Source organism: Caloenas nicobarica, chromosome 2 (assembly GCF_036013445.1).
Source record: "Caloenas nicobarica isolate bCalNic1 chromosome 2, bCalNic1.hap1, whole genome shotgun sequence".
Taxonomy (NCBI): Eukaryota; Metazoa; Chordata; class Aves; order Columbiformes; family Columbidae; genus Caloenas; species Caloenas nicobarica.
The window spans coordinates 89,889,621-89,908,636 of record NC_088246.1 but is presented as its reverse complement, the minus strand read 5'-3'; the positions used below and the strand labels follow the sequence as shown (position 1 = coordinate 89,908,636).

At 38.2% G+C, this 19,016-nt stretch overlaps 1 protein-coding gene across 8 annotated transcripts in view; it reads right to left on the bottom strand.

Annotated features, from left to right (window-relative positions):
* SEMA5A (semaphorin 5A) overlaps positions 1-19,016 on the bottom strand; it is a 330,124-nt gene that overhangs the window by 74,628 nt on the left and 236,480 nt on the right. For all 8 annotated transcript variants that reach the window (XM_065628512.1, XM_065628511.1, XM_065628519.1 and 5 more), the window contains 3 exons: positions 13,780-13,897; positions 8,081-8,262; positions 5,870-6,013 (listed from right to left, as the gene is read on the bottom strand). In XM_065628512.1, the coding sequence (XP_065484584.1) occupies positions 5,870-6,013; positions 8,081-8,262; positions 13,780-13,897 (444 nt within the window). The remainder of the gene's footprint in view (positions 1-5,869; positions 6,014-8,080; positions 8,263-13,779; positions 13,898-19,016) is intronic.

The window sequence follows — 19,016 nt, the reverse complement described above, 5'->3', positions numbered from 1 at the left end:
TACAAATACAGCCCTCAATATACTGATTTCTCTCCATTGACTATAAAGGCTGTGTGGGAGACAGCCAATGGAAATTTTGTCAAGACAAGCTATGGAGGCTAGAATGATTAACTTGACCAAATTTAGAAATATAGAGTAGAAGGAGACAAATCACTCTGTTCTCCACAGCCCGAACTGACTGAATTTCTACAGACCGTAGTGGAAGTTCAGACACTTGACTCACACGTAAGCACTCATATTCATAGGCACCTGAAGTTAGGTGTGAAAAATCTCACTTAGATGAGACGCATAACACTATACAGAGCCTCTTTTAGTGTCAACATGCCCTATCATCTACTCGCTCACTTAAGCAGAAGACAGAAAATAAATCTAACAACTGACTCAGTCAGCACTTCAAAGGCTGTCAAATTCTGTTAACCAATACTATTTAAAGATGCAGTTGAAAATACAAGATGAAACTGAAAAACAAAACAAACAAACGACCAATACCAAAACAAAACAAACAAAAAAAAACTCCACAAAGACAATCCAAAAAACCCTAAAATGCCTATGCAAGCTACTTAACTTAAATTTAGGACTTTTTTTTTTTAAGCCAAAAACAGAAGTGAATTTCAGTATTTCATTTTTTTTTCAGTAAAAGAAAAAAACAACACAGCATATAAGCAGAATCTTATTTTCATTTCAGCCAGTGAGCCTCTGAAAACATCAGGTATGTTTTCACAGCTAGAGACATCCCTGCAATTGATCTTCAAGAGCTGTGCTACAGCATGTGGCTCTGAGCCAAGTTTCATTATATCTCTTCTTGGCTGCATTTCAAGTCACTCAGTAACCCTTTTCCCTTTTGCTCTTTCTTGCCCTTTTAATGTTGTTCTCAGGACCCACAGGGCTAACATTTTACAGTAATTCAACAAAACATGCAATGCAAGAAACTTGAATCTGTGAAACCACTGCCCTCTCCCCTAACCTAACTGCAGTGAGGTCAGAAAGGAGAACAGCCTAAGAGAAATGTGACCCTTCCCATTTCCCCTTGCAGTGGAATCAAGTTCAAATGCCCTAATAAAGAAATTGTCATATTGGGGGGGGAACATCCTCTGTCCAGTTGTGTCCACAACCACTGGTTCCTACAGTAATTTTTAATTTTTTACTCTAGGCAATTCCAGTAAAACTGGAATTACTATTCTTTTCCCTCTGAAGATCTTGACCTTTACTGAAACATCAATTTATCTCAGTGTTGCCATGCGTACCACAGGCTAACTACATGACAGTTACAAACGTGTCTTTTTTTTTAAGGCCACAGAGAAATGCTGTTTAATTTAAACACATAGTACTTAATTTTGAACTATATTATACTAGCACATATCGAAGAAAAACAAACTAACCTTCATCACTGTCTGCCCGTGCCTATGCAATATACTGTTATGTGGTGGGTACTCGTGATGACCAGCTGGTGACCTACTGGGAAGCACAGACTATACTGAGATTGATGGGAATGCTGGATTCTTTTAATTGAAGGCAGACATATGATGCCCACACATGCCTTACTGTAATGAGATTGCTGAATCGGCAGAAATCACCACCCAGGAGACTGTGGAAGGTGGTGGGGGCTGGGGCATGTGCTCCCAGGGGCTTCTGTGGAAGAAGAGGATGGGGCAGAGAAAGCAAGGCAGATGGGAGCACAAGCTTCCCAGCAGACCAGACAGCCATGAGAGGGCAGAGAAGCCAAAGCCTCGTGGTGTTTGATCCACTCTGGTGAAGGGAACCAGGCTCCTTGGCACTGCTCAGAAACAAGCGGTGCTACACAGAGCAGGCACTTGACTCTCAGCAGTTCCTCCTTCTCATGGAAACAAGCCCAAAAGCTCTGAATATCTTGTAAGGATTGTGTACGAAAAAGGTGACAATATGTACTGCTTCTAATCTTCTTATACACCCCCAAATTTCCAGGGCTTTCAAACATGTAACTCCTCATCTGCAGCCAGTTTATTTTTCTACTTCTAATTCACCATGTTTGCTTTTATCTTTCTTTCTTCCTCTCTTTCTTCCTCTTTCTTTCTTTCTTTCTTTCTCTCTCTTCCTTCCTTCCTTCCTTCCTTTCACTCTCATTAAAAACAAAGGATTCTCATTCTAATGTCCACCATTTCTGCAAAGACAGGAGGGAAAGCAGTGGACTTAATGAACACATATCCAAAGCATCTTCCACAGAGAGGACAAACATTTTCACTCAATGAAAAAGTCAAGACAGAATACTATAGACTCTGTAAACAAAAATGTAGATAGTTTTCCAGCAGTTTCCGTGAATATTTCTCATACAGGAAAAAACAGAAATTTTTAAGCCCCTAAGGAATTCACGGGGATGTCTTCCATCTGGAATATTAACTGCAAAATAATTTTATCTGATTAGCAAATTTTGTTAAACTATTTTTACTCCCTCTCCATATTCTCTATAAATGCACGAGCTGCACTTCTGACCTATTTCTACAATGCAAATTGACTTTGTAGTATGAGCCTTCGTTGCTCTCAACTGTTTTCCACTGCCCCACACCCCTTTAGCAGCAGAGCATGCAACAACTTAACCTAGCTGCAACACTTTAAATTGGTAAATATTGCCATTGGTTTCAAGTGAATGACTAGCAAGAACAGAGCTGCCTGATACATTAGCCATGACAGAATCATGGCTTTCGTGAGGTAAAACAAACACAACCTAGGCAAATATTTAGCTCTTAACACATGAACAAATACTTTCAAACTAAATATGCTTTCACATATGCAGGTGAATTTACCTCAGCTATAGGCTACCTTCTCTGTGTTTGCTTTCCATGGAGTTATGCAAAGGACTTCTACGGAAATCACTGTTTGTTGAAAAGCTGTTTCAAAGTTTGGCACAATGTTGGCCTGTATTTATGCCCCAGAACATGTGAAGGTGATGTGAATATACGCTTTTCTGAAGACAAATGCACGCAATGCGCAAACCAACTACTTTTTACTAATACTACACATACAATCATTTTATATATGAGCTGGGACATTAAGAAATTAATATGTTAGCCTATTTATAAGCATGGATTAGTTTAAATGAGAAAATCTGAGAAGCTGCTTATTGGTGCTCTGGATACAAACCCAAGGTAAACATTTGTTAGGAGTTACTGCACATGGAATATTTGCCTAGCCTGCCTAAATGTACTGGGCCCAATTCTCAAAGGAACTGTTACCATTTGGTGCAAATGTAACTCCAATGGTACTGGAGTGAAGTAGTGATTTAGGACTACTATAAATACTCCATTTCCCTCACAGCTCAAAACTCTATGAGCTGTTAGAGCCCTGAGGACAGTCGTAAAGCCTTAATGGCCTCCAAAAGCCTCACCTGGGACTGCTACCATACCTGTGAGCCCAGGAGGTCTATTTAAGCTCTGCAGGGACCTTCAATCCCTGCCCGAGCTGTGCTGCTGGAGAAGCAATGGACCTTATCCCTGGCCCACCATGGAGCCCCTTAGTCTAGACCTCAATGTGTGGACTGGCTTCTGGCCTTGGCCTTGTTGCTATAGGTCTACCCAGTGACCACTGAACTTGACCCTAATCCTGGCCTGTGGCTTGGCTTCCCAGCTGGACCTCAGATCTGCCTTCTCGACATGATATCACCTATGATTTAGACTCTTGATTGAATCTGGCCACAACCTCCAGGCTTGCCCTGCTCCCCTGCTGAGGGTAGTGGGATGGGCCCTGGATGGCGAGTTTCCCAGGACTCTCTTTTTGTAGCTCTGAAAAGATTTATTCAAGTACTTGACCTGACAACAAAAATCCTGGCAAATAACTGGTGCCTCATTCCTTTAGCTGCTTTAAAAATGATATGACAAATTTTCCTAACGTATTACACCTTCTGGAAATAAATTTTAAAAGTACTTCTAAAAAGAAAAAAAAAAAGTGACACTTTAAAAGTATCAGCACGCATCATGGATAACTTAAAATGAGGTTAGAGGAAGGAAGGTCAGCTGTGAGCAAGCTAGTGGGTGAGAGGAAGGTGCAGGGCTGGTGAGAGTGGAGGGTGTTTCAAGGATACAGGAAACAGTGACAGAGGAAGTATGTGAGAAAAAGGCATCCTGCAGTAAACTCACAGGAACGTGCATCCCAGATTCCTGCTAAACCTGGATGGAGAGGGAAACAAGAAGTAACCTGCAGGCTACAAAAGCAAAGCAACATAAGCTTGCTGTTCCTTCAGAACAGGTACATAACAAAATTCAATCTTTCTAGGCTGCTGTTATTTCAACTTATTGTAAGTATCACTTTCCAGTTTGTAACTGCATTTTCAGTGCACTTATTGTCTTAATACTGGATATTTTATCCTATAATTATGAAAGTATTTCTCACGGTTTTCTGTATTTCTCTGAAATTCTTTATTGGGCTTTTATTCCATGTTAATCTTAACATGAACAATGACTTATAACATTCATAGTCCATCAAAAAAGGTCTATCAAAACTAAACTCTTCTATATTAAGTCTTATTGTGTCCTGCCCTGAACTGACCTCTCAGTTCAAGAAAATCAATAACTTATTCATGCTAGGACAGAGCTATGTAATGACAGGTATAATGTACATTTAGTGATGATGGCTTTTTGGTGGGGCAACCTACTTCAAGAAAGCAATTTACAAAATAACAAAATGCTCTCCTCTGCAATGAAATGGTAAATATTCATGGCTCTGAATCAGCAAAAAGTGTTCTTTGATACTGATGCTTTACATTTAGAGCTAGAAAGACAAGGTCCCTGATAATCTGTTAATAAGTAAGTGTGTGATGCCACTTCCCTTCAATGGAAACTCTTCATCTGAAGAAATGCCAGAGTTGGTGTTTAATTAAATCCCTCACTGAAACTCATCGTAAAGATTACTGAATCTTGCTTTCATCCAACAGCAAATATAGGATATGAAATCATCCATACAGAAACACTGAAGTAAGCTGCAAGTACATAGTGAGAGGAAACAAATCCGCATACATCTCTTTGAATGGATAACTATACTCCAAATTCTTACACCAACACCAGTCTTCTGCTATCTAGCTTTTTGGTATGCCTCGGGAAACAATATAATACATTTAAGAGTTGCAGTTTATCTGAATATATTCTAGTTATTTAAATAAATATTTAATTCCCGTTAAAATTCCTAATGCACAAACTACAATTTAGAGAGATTAAGGTGCATGTAAAATGGAATCAGAGGCCTGAACTTTACATTTTGAGCTAGTGACAAAATGCCCAGCCCAGTGCCAAAACAGTAGATGGTGAAATCAAAATCTGAGCTGACTTGATCTGCTCAAGAGTTACTATATATACAAACAATTTTTTAAAATGCTGAAACCTTACTAAAAGATATTTGATTTCAAGGTGTATTATACTTATTGAATATAAAAAAAAAAAAAGCCCTTGAAACTTCCTTTCATGTTATATAGATGCTTAATTCTTTTATGACAGAAAAAAATGAACTCAAAGCATCAGTAACATAGTGCTGTGACCTTACTATATTTGCTCTGAATTCCAGGTTCTGAGGCTGGGCAAGTTACAATACAAATGCACTGCAATCAGTTTTCAAGGAGAATCAATTTTCAGGGTCTCAAGGGACAGCAGCAAGTTGCTTCAGCACAATTCTCTGGCACTACCAGGAGCTCTCAGCTGGCTCAGAAGGGATGCAGCTAAGCGAAAGACGAAAGAACTGCTGCAGATCCACAGCCTTGCTAATGGGAATACTGCTACTGTGCAGCAGTGGAGTTAAAGAGCGAGTGAAAGGAAAGAGAAGAGAAAACCAATGCAGGTAAAGGAGAAAATGTCCTATGGAATACAGCTGAACAGAAGAAATTAAAACAGACAGCAGAAAAAAGGTAGCTCACCTCTCCTCACGATTCTGTCCCACACAGACCCGTCCTCCATGTCGAGGGGTTGGATTGCTGCAGGAACGCTGACGAACTTGAAAGCCTATTCCACAAGTGGTACTACAAGGTGACCAAGAAGTCCATGGTGTCCAGCCTCCATTTCTGGTAGAATAAAAAGCTCAGGCTCTGTCATCTGTTATACATAGCGAATGGCTGATTAGGTGTGACTGACAGCAGAATCTTGCCCATTCATATTTCTGTAGAAGTCATTAATACTGCATTGTGTTTCATTCCTTAAAGAATATTGAACTAAAAGAAAGGTGTTCTGATCCTTCCATATTCCATGCTTTGTAACCAGCAACTGCTAAAGTGACCTCACTACACAATAAGAAGAAAGATGTGAAACTATTTAGCTGCTTTTTGTCACTTTATTCTAGGTAAATGTCATCAGCAAACTCCTGTATCAAATTGCTGAAGACAACTTTTAGTTACATATTGTTGCACTTATTATTTGTGGGTCTTTTTTTCAGGGAGATTAAAATGTCAAGTTTTGCTTCTGAAAGTGATTAAAGGAAAAAAAGTAATAAGTGTCAAATTCATTAGTCTGCAATTTCAACGGGGTTTTCTCATAAGGCACCAAATACCTCATTTGTAATGTAACAAAAAGCTAAGAGAATTTACATGCTGTACCCTGCCCTTGTGGACTTTTGGAAAGGACACTCCTGTCCCTCCCCAATATAGGCTAGGAAAAAATATACTAGACCAAACATCTCAAAAGGAATTTCATACCCTGTCCTAAGCAAAAAATGGTGCACTTCAGCAGTTCCCAAAATCTTTTGGTGGCTAGCTTGCAGTTTCTGTATTGGTAGAAGACAAACAGAAATCAAGAAAGATAAAACTAAATTATAATTAGTTCTTGAGGTTTCATCATGAAAGCAAAAGTTAAATAGTGTCTTACTTGATTTTGAAATCACTTTTTGAACAACGAAAACAAAATAAATCCAGTAATAAAAATGATATAAAATTATTCAAGTAATATATCACAAGTATTACCAATTTAAATTTCACTCATCTTTATATCTTGTTATTATAAGGGATATGAGGATTGATGACGCAGAAAAAAGCTTTTGAAAAATAGAGTCAGATACCACTGGTAACACAGACAAAAAAATAAGATCTCTGTCAGTGCAATGTCTGACCCAAGTGGTAAAAGGAGAAAAGTATCTGGATATACTGCCAACGGTAGTACACGAATCAAGTCCTAAATCATGTTCCAGATTCTCTTCTAAACCTGAGAGCCAATAACTGTTATTTGATTGTTCAGTATCTCACAGCATGCTTATCTTTTCTATTATTCTCTTGATCTAATGTTATATACTATATTGTTATGTTTTAATAATTACCCTAAAATGGATTACTTCAACTTACAGCGCTTGCGGTTAATTGTGTAGAAGGATAACCACTTTTATTCACTACCATGATGTGCTTCTGATGTTCGAAAAAGAAAAAAAAAAAACAACAAAACAACAAAAAACCAACAGAGACAAAAAAGCAGAAAGAACCACTGAAAATAAGCAGAATGCACCACTATATGTTTCATCTTGCAATTAAAGTTTGTATAACGTTTTAACGATGAACTCCTAATGCAGTTCAGAATATGCAGTGTTCTGAGCCTCTTTGAAATGATCTGCTCTCACTGTTTTTTTTCTGGGAGTGGTTATGTGCCCGAGGAAGACAAGACTGGCTGAAGAGTGACATACAGGTTGGTAATAGATCTAGATGTCATGATGCAACCAAAAAGATACAATTAAAGCAGTTTTCCCAAGGCAGAATGGGGGAATACAACAATGGCATGAGACCTCCAAAAAAGTAAACATTTCTGACTTCCAGAAAAAAGTTTTGAGACTTACAGAACTGAGAAAAAGTATCATACCTTGGACACTACCTTTTTTTTTTTTCTTTTTGAGCTTTTGTTAAAAGTAGCTGAGGACAATATTATTTGGTACACAGCATTTGAAATCACTATTTCCCATCTGGCTCATTCTCTCTCCCACGAAGTCTGAGAAATACTTTCTAATATCTCATTTGCTGTGGTCATTGCTATGAGCTGTTTCACGCACAGAGTGGGATCAGTGGATTGCAGTTGAGATTTCAAAGGGTAGGTTCTATTCTGATTAAGTTTATAGCATTTAAACCATAAGTGATAGAACCTGAAATTGCTTTGTGTACCTGGAACAGTTGGCAATCTCCATGGTTGGTCCTTCACACAGCCAACCTCCACACTGTGGAGCAGGACTGTCACACACACGTGTCCTGCAGAGGCAGGAGCCAACACTGGCACTGTCTGTGTGGGTGCAAGGTTTCCACTGTGACCATGTTCCAAAATGTCCATCCACCGTCAGATTCCTCATCTAGAAACAAACACAACAGAAAGGCTTACCTGGGGCCTGACAGTTCCTTCATACCACCTTTTAATTCTGCAGTACGTGGAGGTACAGCCTTCAGCCACCAACAGTAAAAGCCTCCACTAGAGAGATACACCTTCCGGACAGCAAGATCCCCTTATAATTTCTGTGGCTGCATAACTCCCATCACCTCCAACTGATCCAGGCCACCGGATGTCATCTCTATAGCAGTAACAATAATCACAGCTAACCATTACCTTTCACAACCATGCCTGCCTACACTGTTCTGATTACCATATTCCCTATTTCCTGAAATTTAACTGTGATTAGGCACATGGATACTGACTGTAAAACAGCATGTGTAAGAATGCTTGTGGAAACCTCAGCCTAGATCAAAAGGGAGAGGCAGTAGAGGATAACAGTCCAGGGTAACAAACATGGATGAATCAACTTCAAATCTCCGTGATGAGTATCTTTTTCATGACAACACTTTTTTGAAGTACATATCATATAGCATCATTTCATAAAAGTGAAATGTGGTTTTAAATATAACTCTGTCTAAACATTAAGTGTAATTACATGTATAAATCCTAAAAACATCTTAAAAAAGCAGCATCTAACCCTACATGATGAGACAGTTTGCTCCCACTGAAGTCAATTCTCAACACCTTTGGATGGAAGGGTCAGACCATTTTCATCTTGACTGGAATGTTTCCATGATGCAGCTATAACACATGTTAATAAGAAATCTCTACTGTCCAGCTGAAATAAATTGTGCTAATGGAAATTGCAACAGCCTCCACGGTTACTGGAACTTCTAAAGAAAATGGGGCTGGACATGGGGAATTCAGCTCTCTTAACAAAGACAGGATTTCATATTATTAATTCTTTTAGCAAGGTGTTAATCCTGACAAAACTGTGATCATAAATGGAAATGATGGCCACTTTTTCACATAAATGCTGAAGGACTTGCCTTTTGACTGTCACGTTTTAACTTTCAGTCAAAACGACAGTACTAAGAAGTGCAGGCTAAACAGCATTTAAAGTCACCCTTAGATAGTAATAAATGTGTACCAGCTGTAGTCATGCATATTTTATCAAATGTGTAAGAACGTAATACTGTAACATTTACTTATATATTGAAATAGGAACTACAGTTGTAGATTGTCACGATGGTTTGAAATGGTGTGTCCCTTTGCTATTTTTAGTATTGTTTCATTTTAACAGGGGTGAGGGAAGTATACATTTCACTAATAATTTGAAGATACAAGAGATTGGATTACAGCACAAGAGATGTTTCCACTGCAGTGCTGGGTGCTGGCTGATTCTTTCCACTGTGGTAAAGGTTCCATAATTTCACTATTAATTACATTTCTCATGATTTATTTTTCACAGATATAGCTTCACCGCAGAACAGCTATGTGTATATTCTGCCAGCTTCAACGGACATCAACACAATTAATCATTTCAAAATTCTGCTGACAGCTATTTATTCAAAATAACTCCCCGACCTTTGCTTGTGCAGAGTATAAACTGCTGTTTTTCATAAGACAACAGGAAATACTTCTTATTAAGTGACAAGTAAACCCATTCTCTCTTACACTGCTAGTCTAACAAATACACAGTCCATAAACTAGTAATGATATATCCCCAATCCAATTAATGTCAGAGATGTAAAAATGCTTTCTATTTCTATGCTGTACGAAAGCATCTTTATTGCTGCACCTACAATTACAAACTAAAGCTACAGTTGTCTATGGTTACCATGATTTACTTCAACTGGCAGGGAAAGTATTCATAAAACTTAGCTGAAATCTTGAGCTCAGAAGCACAGGTTTCTCTTTCTTGATCTTTTTCCCCTACCCCTGTAAAGATCACCCCACTGCAGTCTCTGCTGTTCCCCGTGACTCACCTGCTGTGTCTCTCTCTGAGTATCTCCCTTTCAGAAATGATATCAAACAATTTCATCATAGGACTATAGGAAATAAAAATATACTGGGTAGGGGACTTTTTAGCCCTCGCCAGAACCTAGGCCCACTAACCTTCCACCATCTGACATGCCTCAAGGGGAAAATCACAATCAAGCAGACAATATGGCTGTACTTTCCTGGCATGACTACACTCTGCTTTCCCTCTCTACCACCCTGTTTTTGTCATCCTTTCCCTTCTGCAAATACCTCTATTCCTATTCCTTCCTTCCTTCCTTCCTCCAAATAACAGTCTTCTTTTTCTTGAGCCTCTCTGCATCCATCTTCCAGGTTCGTGCCTCTGTACTCTGAGTAAAGGTCACATCTTCAGTGACCAAGTACTTACATCCGCCACGAGTTCTTTGGTTTGAGATTACTTCGTGTAGAACTCCGTGGCTCTGGAGGATTTCCTGAAGCTGCTAATGAATTAATGTAAGATCTTTTACTACTCTTTCCCTGCATGCAGCATTTGCCACAGCTGTAAAAATAAAGCCATTTCATCTTGCATACTTATGCAAAACAATCCCACAAATTAAAAAAAAACAAAAACAAACTTTCCTTGTAAAAGTTCTCTGATAGTGTCAGACAGTGTATTTTTAAGTGGTGGATTGCAAGTGGTCCCACTGGAAAATATTTCAGCAAAACATTGAATCTTCCTTACTATAAAAAATATTGGATAAATAATAAGGATATCTGACCAACTGGAAGAAGTTCAAAGTAGATATATGTGCCACAGCATTAATTTCTATCTGTATTCATGCACAATTGGTGTACTCATGCCAACCGAAACAATAACCTGAAAAAACAACTTCAGAATTAAATCAAAGTAAGATAACAAAAAAACCCACATTTGTCACAAATTATCTTCAAAGTTCAGAGAGACAGTAACACAGATGCTCAGCTACCTCTCCTTGCCCACTCCCTGCTCTACCACGACATGCCAATAAATATTTAGGCAGATGAATAATTCCCTAGGAAATAATTTCTCAAGTGCAACTGGTCACACTTTAAATTTTGGGCTAAACTAGTGCATAAACAGGCCCCTCTCTCTGATCCGAGTTTAGAAGAAACTGGTCATGCATGAATCTGACAAATTTTCTGTAGTGTTAAAAAGATTGGTGTAGTTTCACTAACAATTAAAATATTGGAACCAACTGGAAACAAAAGAGGAAGGGTAGATGGTTTCTAATATTCTGTTATGTTTTGCATACAACGTTATCTTAAATGCATACAGTGAATGTTAAGGATGCACATAGCTCAGTTGTCTACAAAATGAAATTAATTACATCTTGGCTTATATATCCTGCGAATATAGCACATTGAAAAGCTGTAAAATAAATATTTGAAAGCCTCACTAAGCAAAATTGTAATTGATTGCAGTTCACCAGAACACAGTGTTATTTTAAAGGAAAGTTTGTATGAAGTTTTCAAATTTGTTCAATAATGTGTTACTTAGAGCTCAGGGGTTTAAGACACTGGTAAAACCACGCTTTTCAATTTAGACAGTTAATTCTATAGTTTTCCTTATATTATGCAATCCCAGTCTGCTCAACTCCAAAATTCCTTTGGAGGCTTGCTAAATCTTTTCATCTCTGATATGCAGAATAGGTCTCATAGATGTGGATGAGTTTCTGAGCAATCCTTTGGTGCTCCCCTGCTTTCACGAGACTGTCAGGTCCTACGCAACTGTCATATAGCAGATATTAAAAAAATGTTTTTCCAGTTGAATGGAACACAATTGAATTCTACTTTCTAAACCACTCCTCCCTCTCCCTCCATCCCCTCCTGGCCTCATGTTTTGTATCTATGGAAGAAAATAAGGGCTTATGCCAGAATTCAAAGATTAAGCAGTAGGCAGACTACTCATGCAAATATCAACCAACCAACCCATTCCAGTAATCCTTCCTAATATAGTGACCCAGCCGGGCCACCAGCAAACCCTCAACATAACCACATTTAGCATGTGGGATTACCGCAAGGAGATACAGTATACTCCACGTACTTGGAAATAAATATACTGTTCAGTGCATCCAGTTACTTGCCAGTCAGGGAGGCAAGGACTGCACTCTAGTGACTGAACCCAGACTTTCTGTGAGACCATGACTATGTCTGTGTTAGCAAGTAGAATGCATATAAACTGCAAATCTGGAAAGTAAAACAGTTGGTGTTGAAGACTTGACACATACACCATATGTATTTTGTGGCTTTACTTTGGACTCACTCTGGCCATGGACCAAATGCCTAGTAGTAGCTGGAGCACATTTTTGATTTAATTTCACCTGAAAGTAATGTGTCTTGTCTGCTTCCAAACTGCTTTGTGATGTGAACCAAAGAATAGTAGATGGGCATAATCAGAGTATTTGCCCCCAAACTGCTCCTGATTTGAGCTAAATGCCAATGCAGATGAATGCATTGCAACCCTTTTTTATTAGGCCACTATGTGAGAGCATGGATGCAAAGGACAGGACAAGATATTGTTTAAAAAATTCCTATTTGATGTCAAACACAGACAGCCAGAACACAGGACCTAGGTCTCAGGGACCTCAGAATCAGTGATTTGTATCTATTAGGCTGCTGCAACACATGTAGAGATCACAAGTGAAAGCTGGAAGGACTTCATACTAATTTTGCACAAAGCCCAGCTTAAGAGAGGGGAGTGTCAGTAACAGGTTAAAAGGAGCTTGTTGAACACATGGACACTACAACATAGATGTTGTATGAGCATAAATTCATAGATACATGTACTTCAGTGGCAAGTGGGGACAAGTTCAAGAAGTCCTTAGCAGAGAAAGTAGAAAAGAGTTGGAAAGGTTTCCTCTTCATGGTCAGAAGGCAAAGACGAAGCAGCATGAGTCTCCAAAGGAAAGAGCTTAGTAACACAAAGAAGATCCTTCTTGACTCTCTTTTTGTGCTTTTTGGAGTGAGGGAAAAGAATCAATATTAAAACAACACTGGAACCATGTTAAAAAGAAGAGGATATAAATAAACTTTGTTGGTTTGGTTTTATTATATTAAATTTATTCAAAATTATTTTTAAAGAGGAGTGTTAAACCACTGTAAATATTAACACTAAGTTTATTATAATTATCACTCCTGTCATATATGTGTGTGAGACTTAACTCACACAATTCACCCTTCCAATTCATGGACTTCAAAAGATGTTATATGGCCTTTTGTACTAGCAATGGTTCTAAAAGGTTATACCACTAACAATTAACTTTTTTCAAAGTAAAAAACTGAGAAAAATTGTGCAGAGAAAAACATGTCAATATCACTTATCTTAGTGAACATTTGGTTTCAAGGTGGGAACACAGACATTACAGGTAAAAAAACCCTACCCTTTGAAAGTACTGTAAATAATTTGATCACATTATATAAGTAGTTTGATAAAAAGTAGAACAGAAACTAAATATCCTGTTAAAATCTGATGGTAAGGCCTGAGGAAAATGGCATTAAATACAGTTTTCTGAGCTTGAAAAATCCATGCCAGCTCCTTTTCTTGGAATTCACATGGAATCAAACATTTTGAGAGATAAATCAATGTATTTGGACTTACTGGACACACTGTAATGCTTTGCTCCCATTGACTCATGCTCAGACTTTCTTCCAGCGTTGTGCATTTCTTCATCACCATGTCCCAGCCACAATAAGGGTCTTGGGATCCAATACATGCACTGTGAATGAAAACCAGCCAGAAAACATGAACACTCGTCTTCATCTCTACTAGCCAAAGTTCTCTAAAGAACTATGAAGCATCTCTTTGTATTTCATAGGCCTAAAACAGATAGTGAAATTGATCCCTGTTGTGGTATGGCACAGATGAAATGACAAAACAGAAGAAAAGTTAATTCGAATGCTTGTGCAAAGCTAGGATTTATTTTAAGTGCACAGCTGAATTTCTGTCTGCATGTATGGTATGTTGTCAAAACTTACTTTTGTACTTATTACTGTAGAATTACAGCAATTCATATTATAAAAAGTATACTTTGCTCGAAGTACAGAAGATTTCAGAAGTTACAGTTCGTAGTCTTTTCTATCCATTTTGGAATTACAGCTGTGATTTTTGTCAGAAATCAAATTACAATGTCTACCCTTTGAAAATTCATTTGAAAATACTCTGATTTGTTTTCTTCATTGCTACAGAATTCCTGGAAATAAGTTCAAAGGGGTGCTGGTGGCTGCCATCACATCTCTCCAATATCACATGCTGTCCTATATCTTGCCTACTAGTAGCACGTGAGGAGGAAAAAAGAAAGTTAGAGAGAAGGATGGAAGTCCAGCTTCTTACAGACTCTGAAACACCCACTGTACAAAACCAGAAATTTTTTTCTCTATTAAATGTCAGCTTTTTCTTGCTACTGGTAGGTCAAGCCTTAGCAGTCCAGGCAATAGTTCTGCAGCTTCATAGCTCAAGATACATAAGAAAGTTGGTGGAAGTCCCATCACAGTGAAGCATAATATAATTAGCACTTGTAAAAATACCTACAAATTCCACATAAAACCAACAAATTCTGGTCATTCTTGTTCAACTTAAATCCATGGGTATTATCATTCTCTCTGTAATTGTCCGTTCACATCACATATGTCCAGAGAAGGATCACAAAGATGATTAAGAGACTGGAGCATCTCTCGTGTGAGGAGAGGTTGAAAGAGCTGGAGAAGAGAAAGCTCAGAGGATCTCATCAATACACAGAAACACCTGAAAGGAGGGGACAAAGAAGGGGCAGCCAGGGTCTTTTCGGTGATACCCAGTGACATGAGTAGAGGCAACGGGCACAAACTGAAACACAGGAGGTTCCATCTGAACATCAGGAAACACTTTATCACCGTGAGGGTGACTGAGCACTGGCACAGGTTGCCCAGAGAGGTTCCTGAAGTCTTCTTCCTTAGAGATATTCAGAAGCTGTCTGGATATAGTCCTAGGCAACTGCCTCTAGGTGACCCCACTTGAGTAGAAGTTTCAACCAGATGATGTCCAGAGGCCCCTGCCAACCTCAACCCTTCTGTGATTCTGTCCTTACAAATCCTGTGTTTTATTCATATTTCTATTTATCTTTGGCATTCCTCAGGTAGTTCCATGCTAACATCAGACGAAACTCAGACTTACTAATTCCCATGGATGCTATTCCATAATACCATCAGAGAGGATTCTTAGTGCTTATAAATTTCAAAGAATTCATTTCTACAGTATACTTGGCAACGTGGACTGCCAGGACTACATGGGATCATGGTTCCCATCTGCAAAATGGGCACGGAGTAACAGACGGAGTAGCCAAAACTCCTGAAGTACTCCTAACTAGCCTGCTAATTTGAAGAAAAATCTTTTGGTTTAGGGGATTCAATGTTCAGAAGAGGGTTCCCACTGATGGCTCTTGCAGCTGTGAGCACTTAGCATTTTTGTAAATCAGGCTGCACATGTTTCCATTTAACTATCTAGAAAGTGAGGAGAACAATTAATGCAAATTATGGAAAGTTTTAAGTGTCTTGGACTTCCAGTATTTGCAAGACAAGATGTTCAGTGATCTCCTTCAGAGTATTTCTGATAAAGCACACGTTTTATGAAAAAAGAACAACAACAAAAAAAGTTAAAGGCTGACATAAAGCACAAATGGCAACTTTAGCTGTGCTATTTTTCAAAGCAGAAATGCTCACTTTTCCAGCTTCACTATTCCTTTATTTTAAGTATTAATATTTTTTAAATGCAGTTAATATGCTTTAGATGCTTTTTATTTAAAAATATTTTAAAAGTCAGTATCCTTTCACTTAAAACCACACTTCCCTCTTTCCTGAGAGTAAGCTGATCCTTCTCTCACTCTGCTCTTAGACCTCATTTCCTCTTTTGCTTTTGTTCCCACGTTACTTTGCACTCAGCAAAATCAAAATGGCTTGAACCTTTCATTACAAGTCATTTAGAAGTTACAAGTAGGGCACTAACAGCATATTTTGATCCATCTTTCAGCTTCTTGGTATCAGAATAGATCCTAGTCTGATGGAAGAAATAAAGTCTAAAAAATGCTGAAAAGTCCTTGCACTGCTGAGACAAAACATGTTCAATCACTCCGTGGACACCGAACATGTCCATTTCAGTAAGCAAACAGGTTCAGAGAGCACTGGACGAAAATAAGATGAGGTGGTTCGTTTCAGAATTTAGTTGAGAGTGTCTACTGAGCATATGAAAACCATAATTTCAAGAAGTTAATAACTTAGCTAACCTCATGCAGATGACAGGAGGCTAAGTATGAAGAACTTTCTCCAAAAATGAGAAGTATTAACAGTCTTAAATAATTATTTTCTTTTTCTTTACACTAGGATACATAAATTAGTCCTGGAAACATGGACTATTCCAAGCAAAGCAACAGGAAATTTTGTCTGAGAAGTATTCTTCACATGAAAAACTCTAGTTTTGCCAACTTTTTTGTTTTAAATAATGTTCTAATTGATCGTCCCAGTCATTACTATATTTAAGTCTCATCTTGTAAAAAGTTTAATTTTTGAAATCTTACGTTCAGACAGAAAAATCATACCACTAAAGCGTAGTTCAGCATAATCACCCTCTTTCTGGCATTTCAGTTCACCGTGTCAGATATATTCATGAAAAGAGGCAGGACCTGGCTTAAATAGCTGCCCTGTTCTCAGGTATTGGCAGAGCAATCCTTTTCTGTTCTCCTGTCTGCCTCACATCTTAGACATTTTTCTTATTTATTTCTTTTAGATCACAAATATATCTGAAAAGTGGATATATTTTCTTTTAAATGAAAAGAAGAACAGAGGTAATATGCAGGTAATTTTTATCTGTATTTGCTTAATTATGTCACCTTTTAAAACCATTTTCTTTCCTTTGAGGGATAATTTAATCTGTGAATAACAGCAGCTAATTATTTCAACCTACTATGCCTAGACAAAAGAAAAAACAGATAACAAAATAAGCTTACAGATAGAAAATGAGGATAGAACAAAGCTGCGGTTGTGATTTAACCCAGCAGGCAGCTAGACACCACACAGACATTCGCTCACTCCCTTCTCCCAGTGGGATGGGAGAGAGTCACGAAAAAAAAGACAAAACTCATGGATCGAGATAAATACAGTTTAATAGGATAGAAAACGAAGGGAAAATAATAACAGTAATAATAGTAATAATAGAATATACAAAATAAGCGATGAACAATGTAGTCGCTTACCACCCACAGACTGATGCCCAGCCTGTCCCCAAGCAGCAGCTCTCCAGACAGCTTTCCCCCTAGTTTACATACTGAGCATGACGTCATATAGTATAGAAGATGTCTTTGGTTAGTTTAGGTCAGCTATCTCAGCCGTGTCCCCTCCCAGCTTCTGGTGCACCCTGAGCCTACTCGCTCGTGGGGTGGGGTGAGAAGCAGAAAGGTCTTGACTCTGTGTAAGCGCTGCTCAGCAGTAACTAAAACATCAGCATATTATCAATGTTATTCTCATCCGAAATCAAAGCCACTACACTATACCAGCTACTAGGAAGAAAGCTAACTCTATCCAGCTGAACCCATGTCAGCTTGCAAATACGCAAATAACAGAACTTCTATCTGAAATGTGAAATTTAAAGGAAATACTATTAACTCTCAAGTATGTGTCCTTACAGTCCTCCATCAATGAAATTTTTATATTGTTTTAACTCTTTTTTAATGAATCTCTCTCCCAAGAGATAGCAATAAGAGAAATAGCTTCAGTGCATACATGAAACAACAAAAGAAACTGTACAAAATGGTTGTCAAATTTGTGTAAGCAAGGAAAGCTGAAAATTAGATACCACTACACATCTTTATCCCTTTCTCCTCCCAAATCTCTGTCTAAATTAAAGCCACTTTAGATGCTACTCTTGAAACATCAGATAAATTTTAAAATTAGTATTAGGTCTTTCGCTTGACAGGGTCCTTTCAGATAGTGGCACTGGAAGTAGCAGAGCTGGATAGTATATGAGCCATCTTGTCTCTGGAAGTTTCTCTCACATCTCAATTTCACCAGATATAAAAATAAATGTTTTGTGTGTTACTCCCAGTAGGCACCAGCCTATGTGTCTAAGATGTCACATGATTTGACCCCAGGCTGCGGAAAGTAGCAATTTTGTGCAGGAAGAAAATTCAGGAATAAAAGTGAATTTGTTCATTTTAAGACTCTTGATGCCACTTACCCTGCAGAGTCAGCACTCTCTACAAAAACATTCAACAGCTTTTGGCTTCTACTGATTGATTCTAATTTTCCTCTACACTGACATTTCACATTTTTTACCAAATGTAAATGATAGGTAGTTGAGTGTCTCTCCTGCAAGGCATTCATTTGGCTGTGATGGTTCCGTACGCCTACTGACAGTCATGCAACGCTTAAACAATGGATTTTGACTGATTAGTAACAGAACCATAAGTTACCCCCCTCCAAAGGAAGCCAGCAATAGAAGGTCGTTTTCCTCAGCTATTTTATAATTATCACCAACTGGACTAGCAAAACTGCTCTGTTTCACTTACATTTGAGATGATTTATTCAGACAGAAAATGAGGCAGAAATGAGCACCATTCAGAGCAAAATATATAAAAAACCCCATATGGTTTTAGACTAAAAAGAATTCATTATGTTTTTCAAAGAACAAAAAAAACCCCCTTAAGATTAAAAGCTATGTCCCAATACCTTTGATTTCAAAGAGATTTTTTCAATCTCCTTTCAGAGGAAGAATATATTCCCATATTAATATACACTTTAAGTGCTAATCTGGTATCCTCTTGAGCCATAACATTTTATTCAGAGAATGTATAAACATAAGGGGTGCATCTT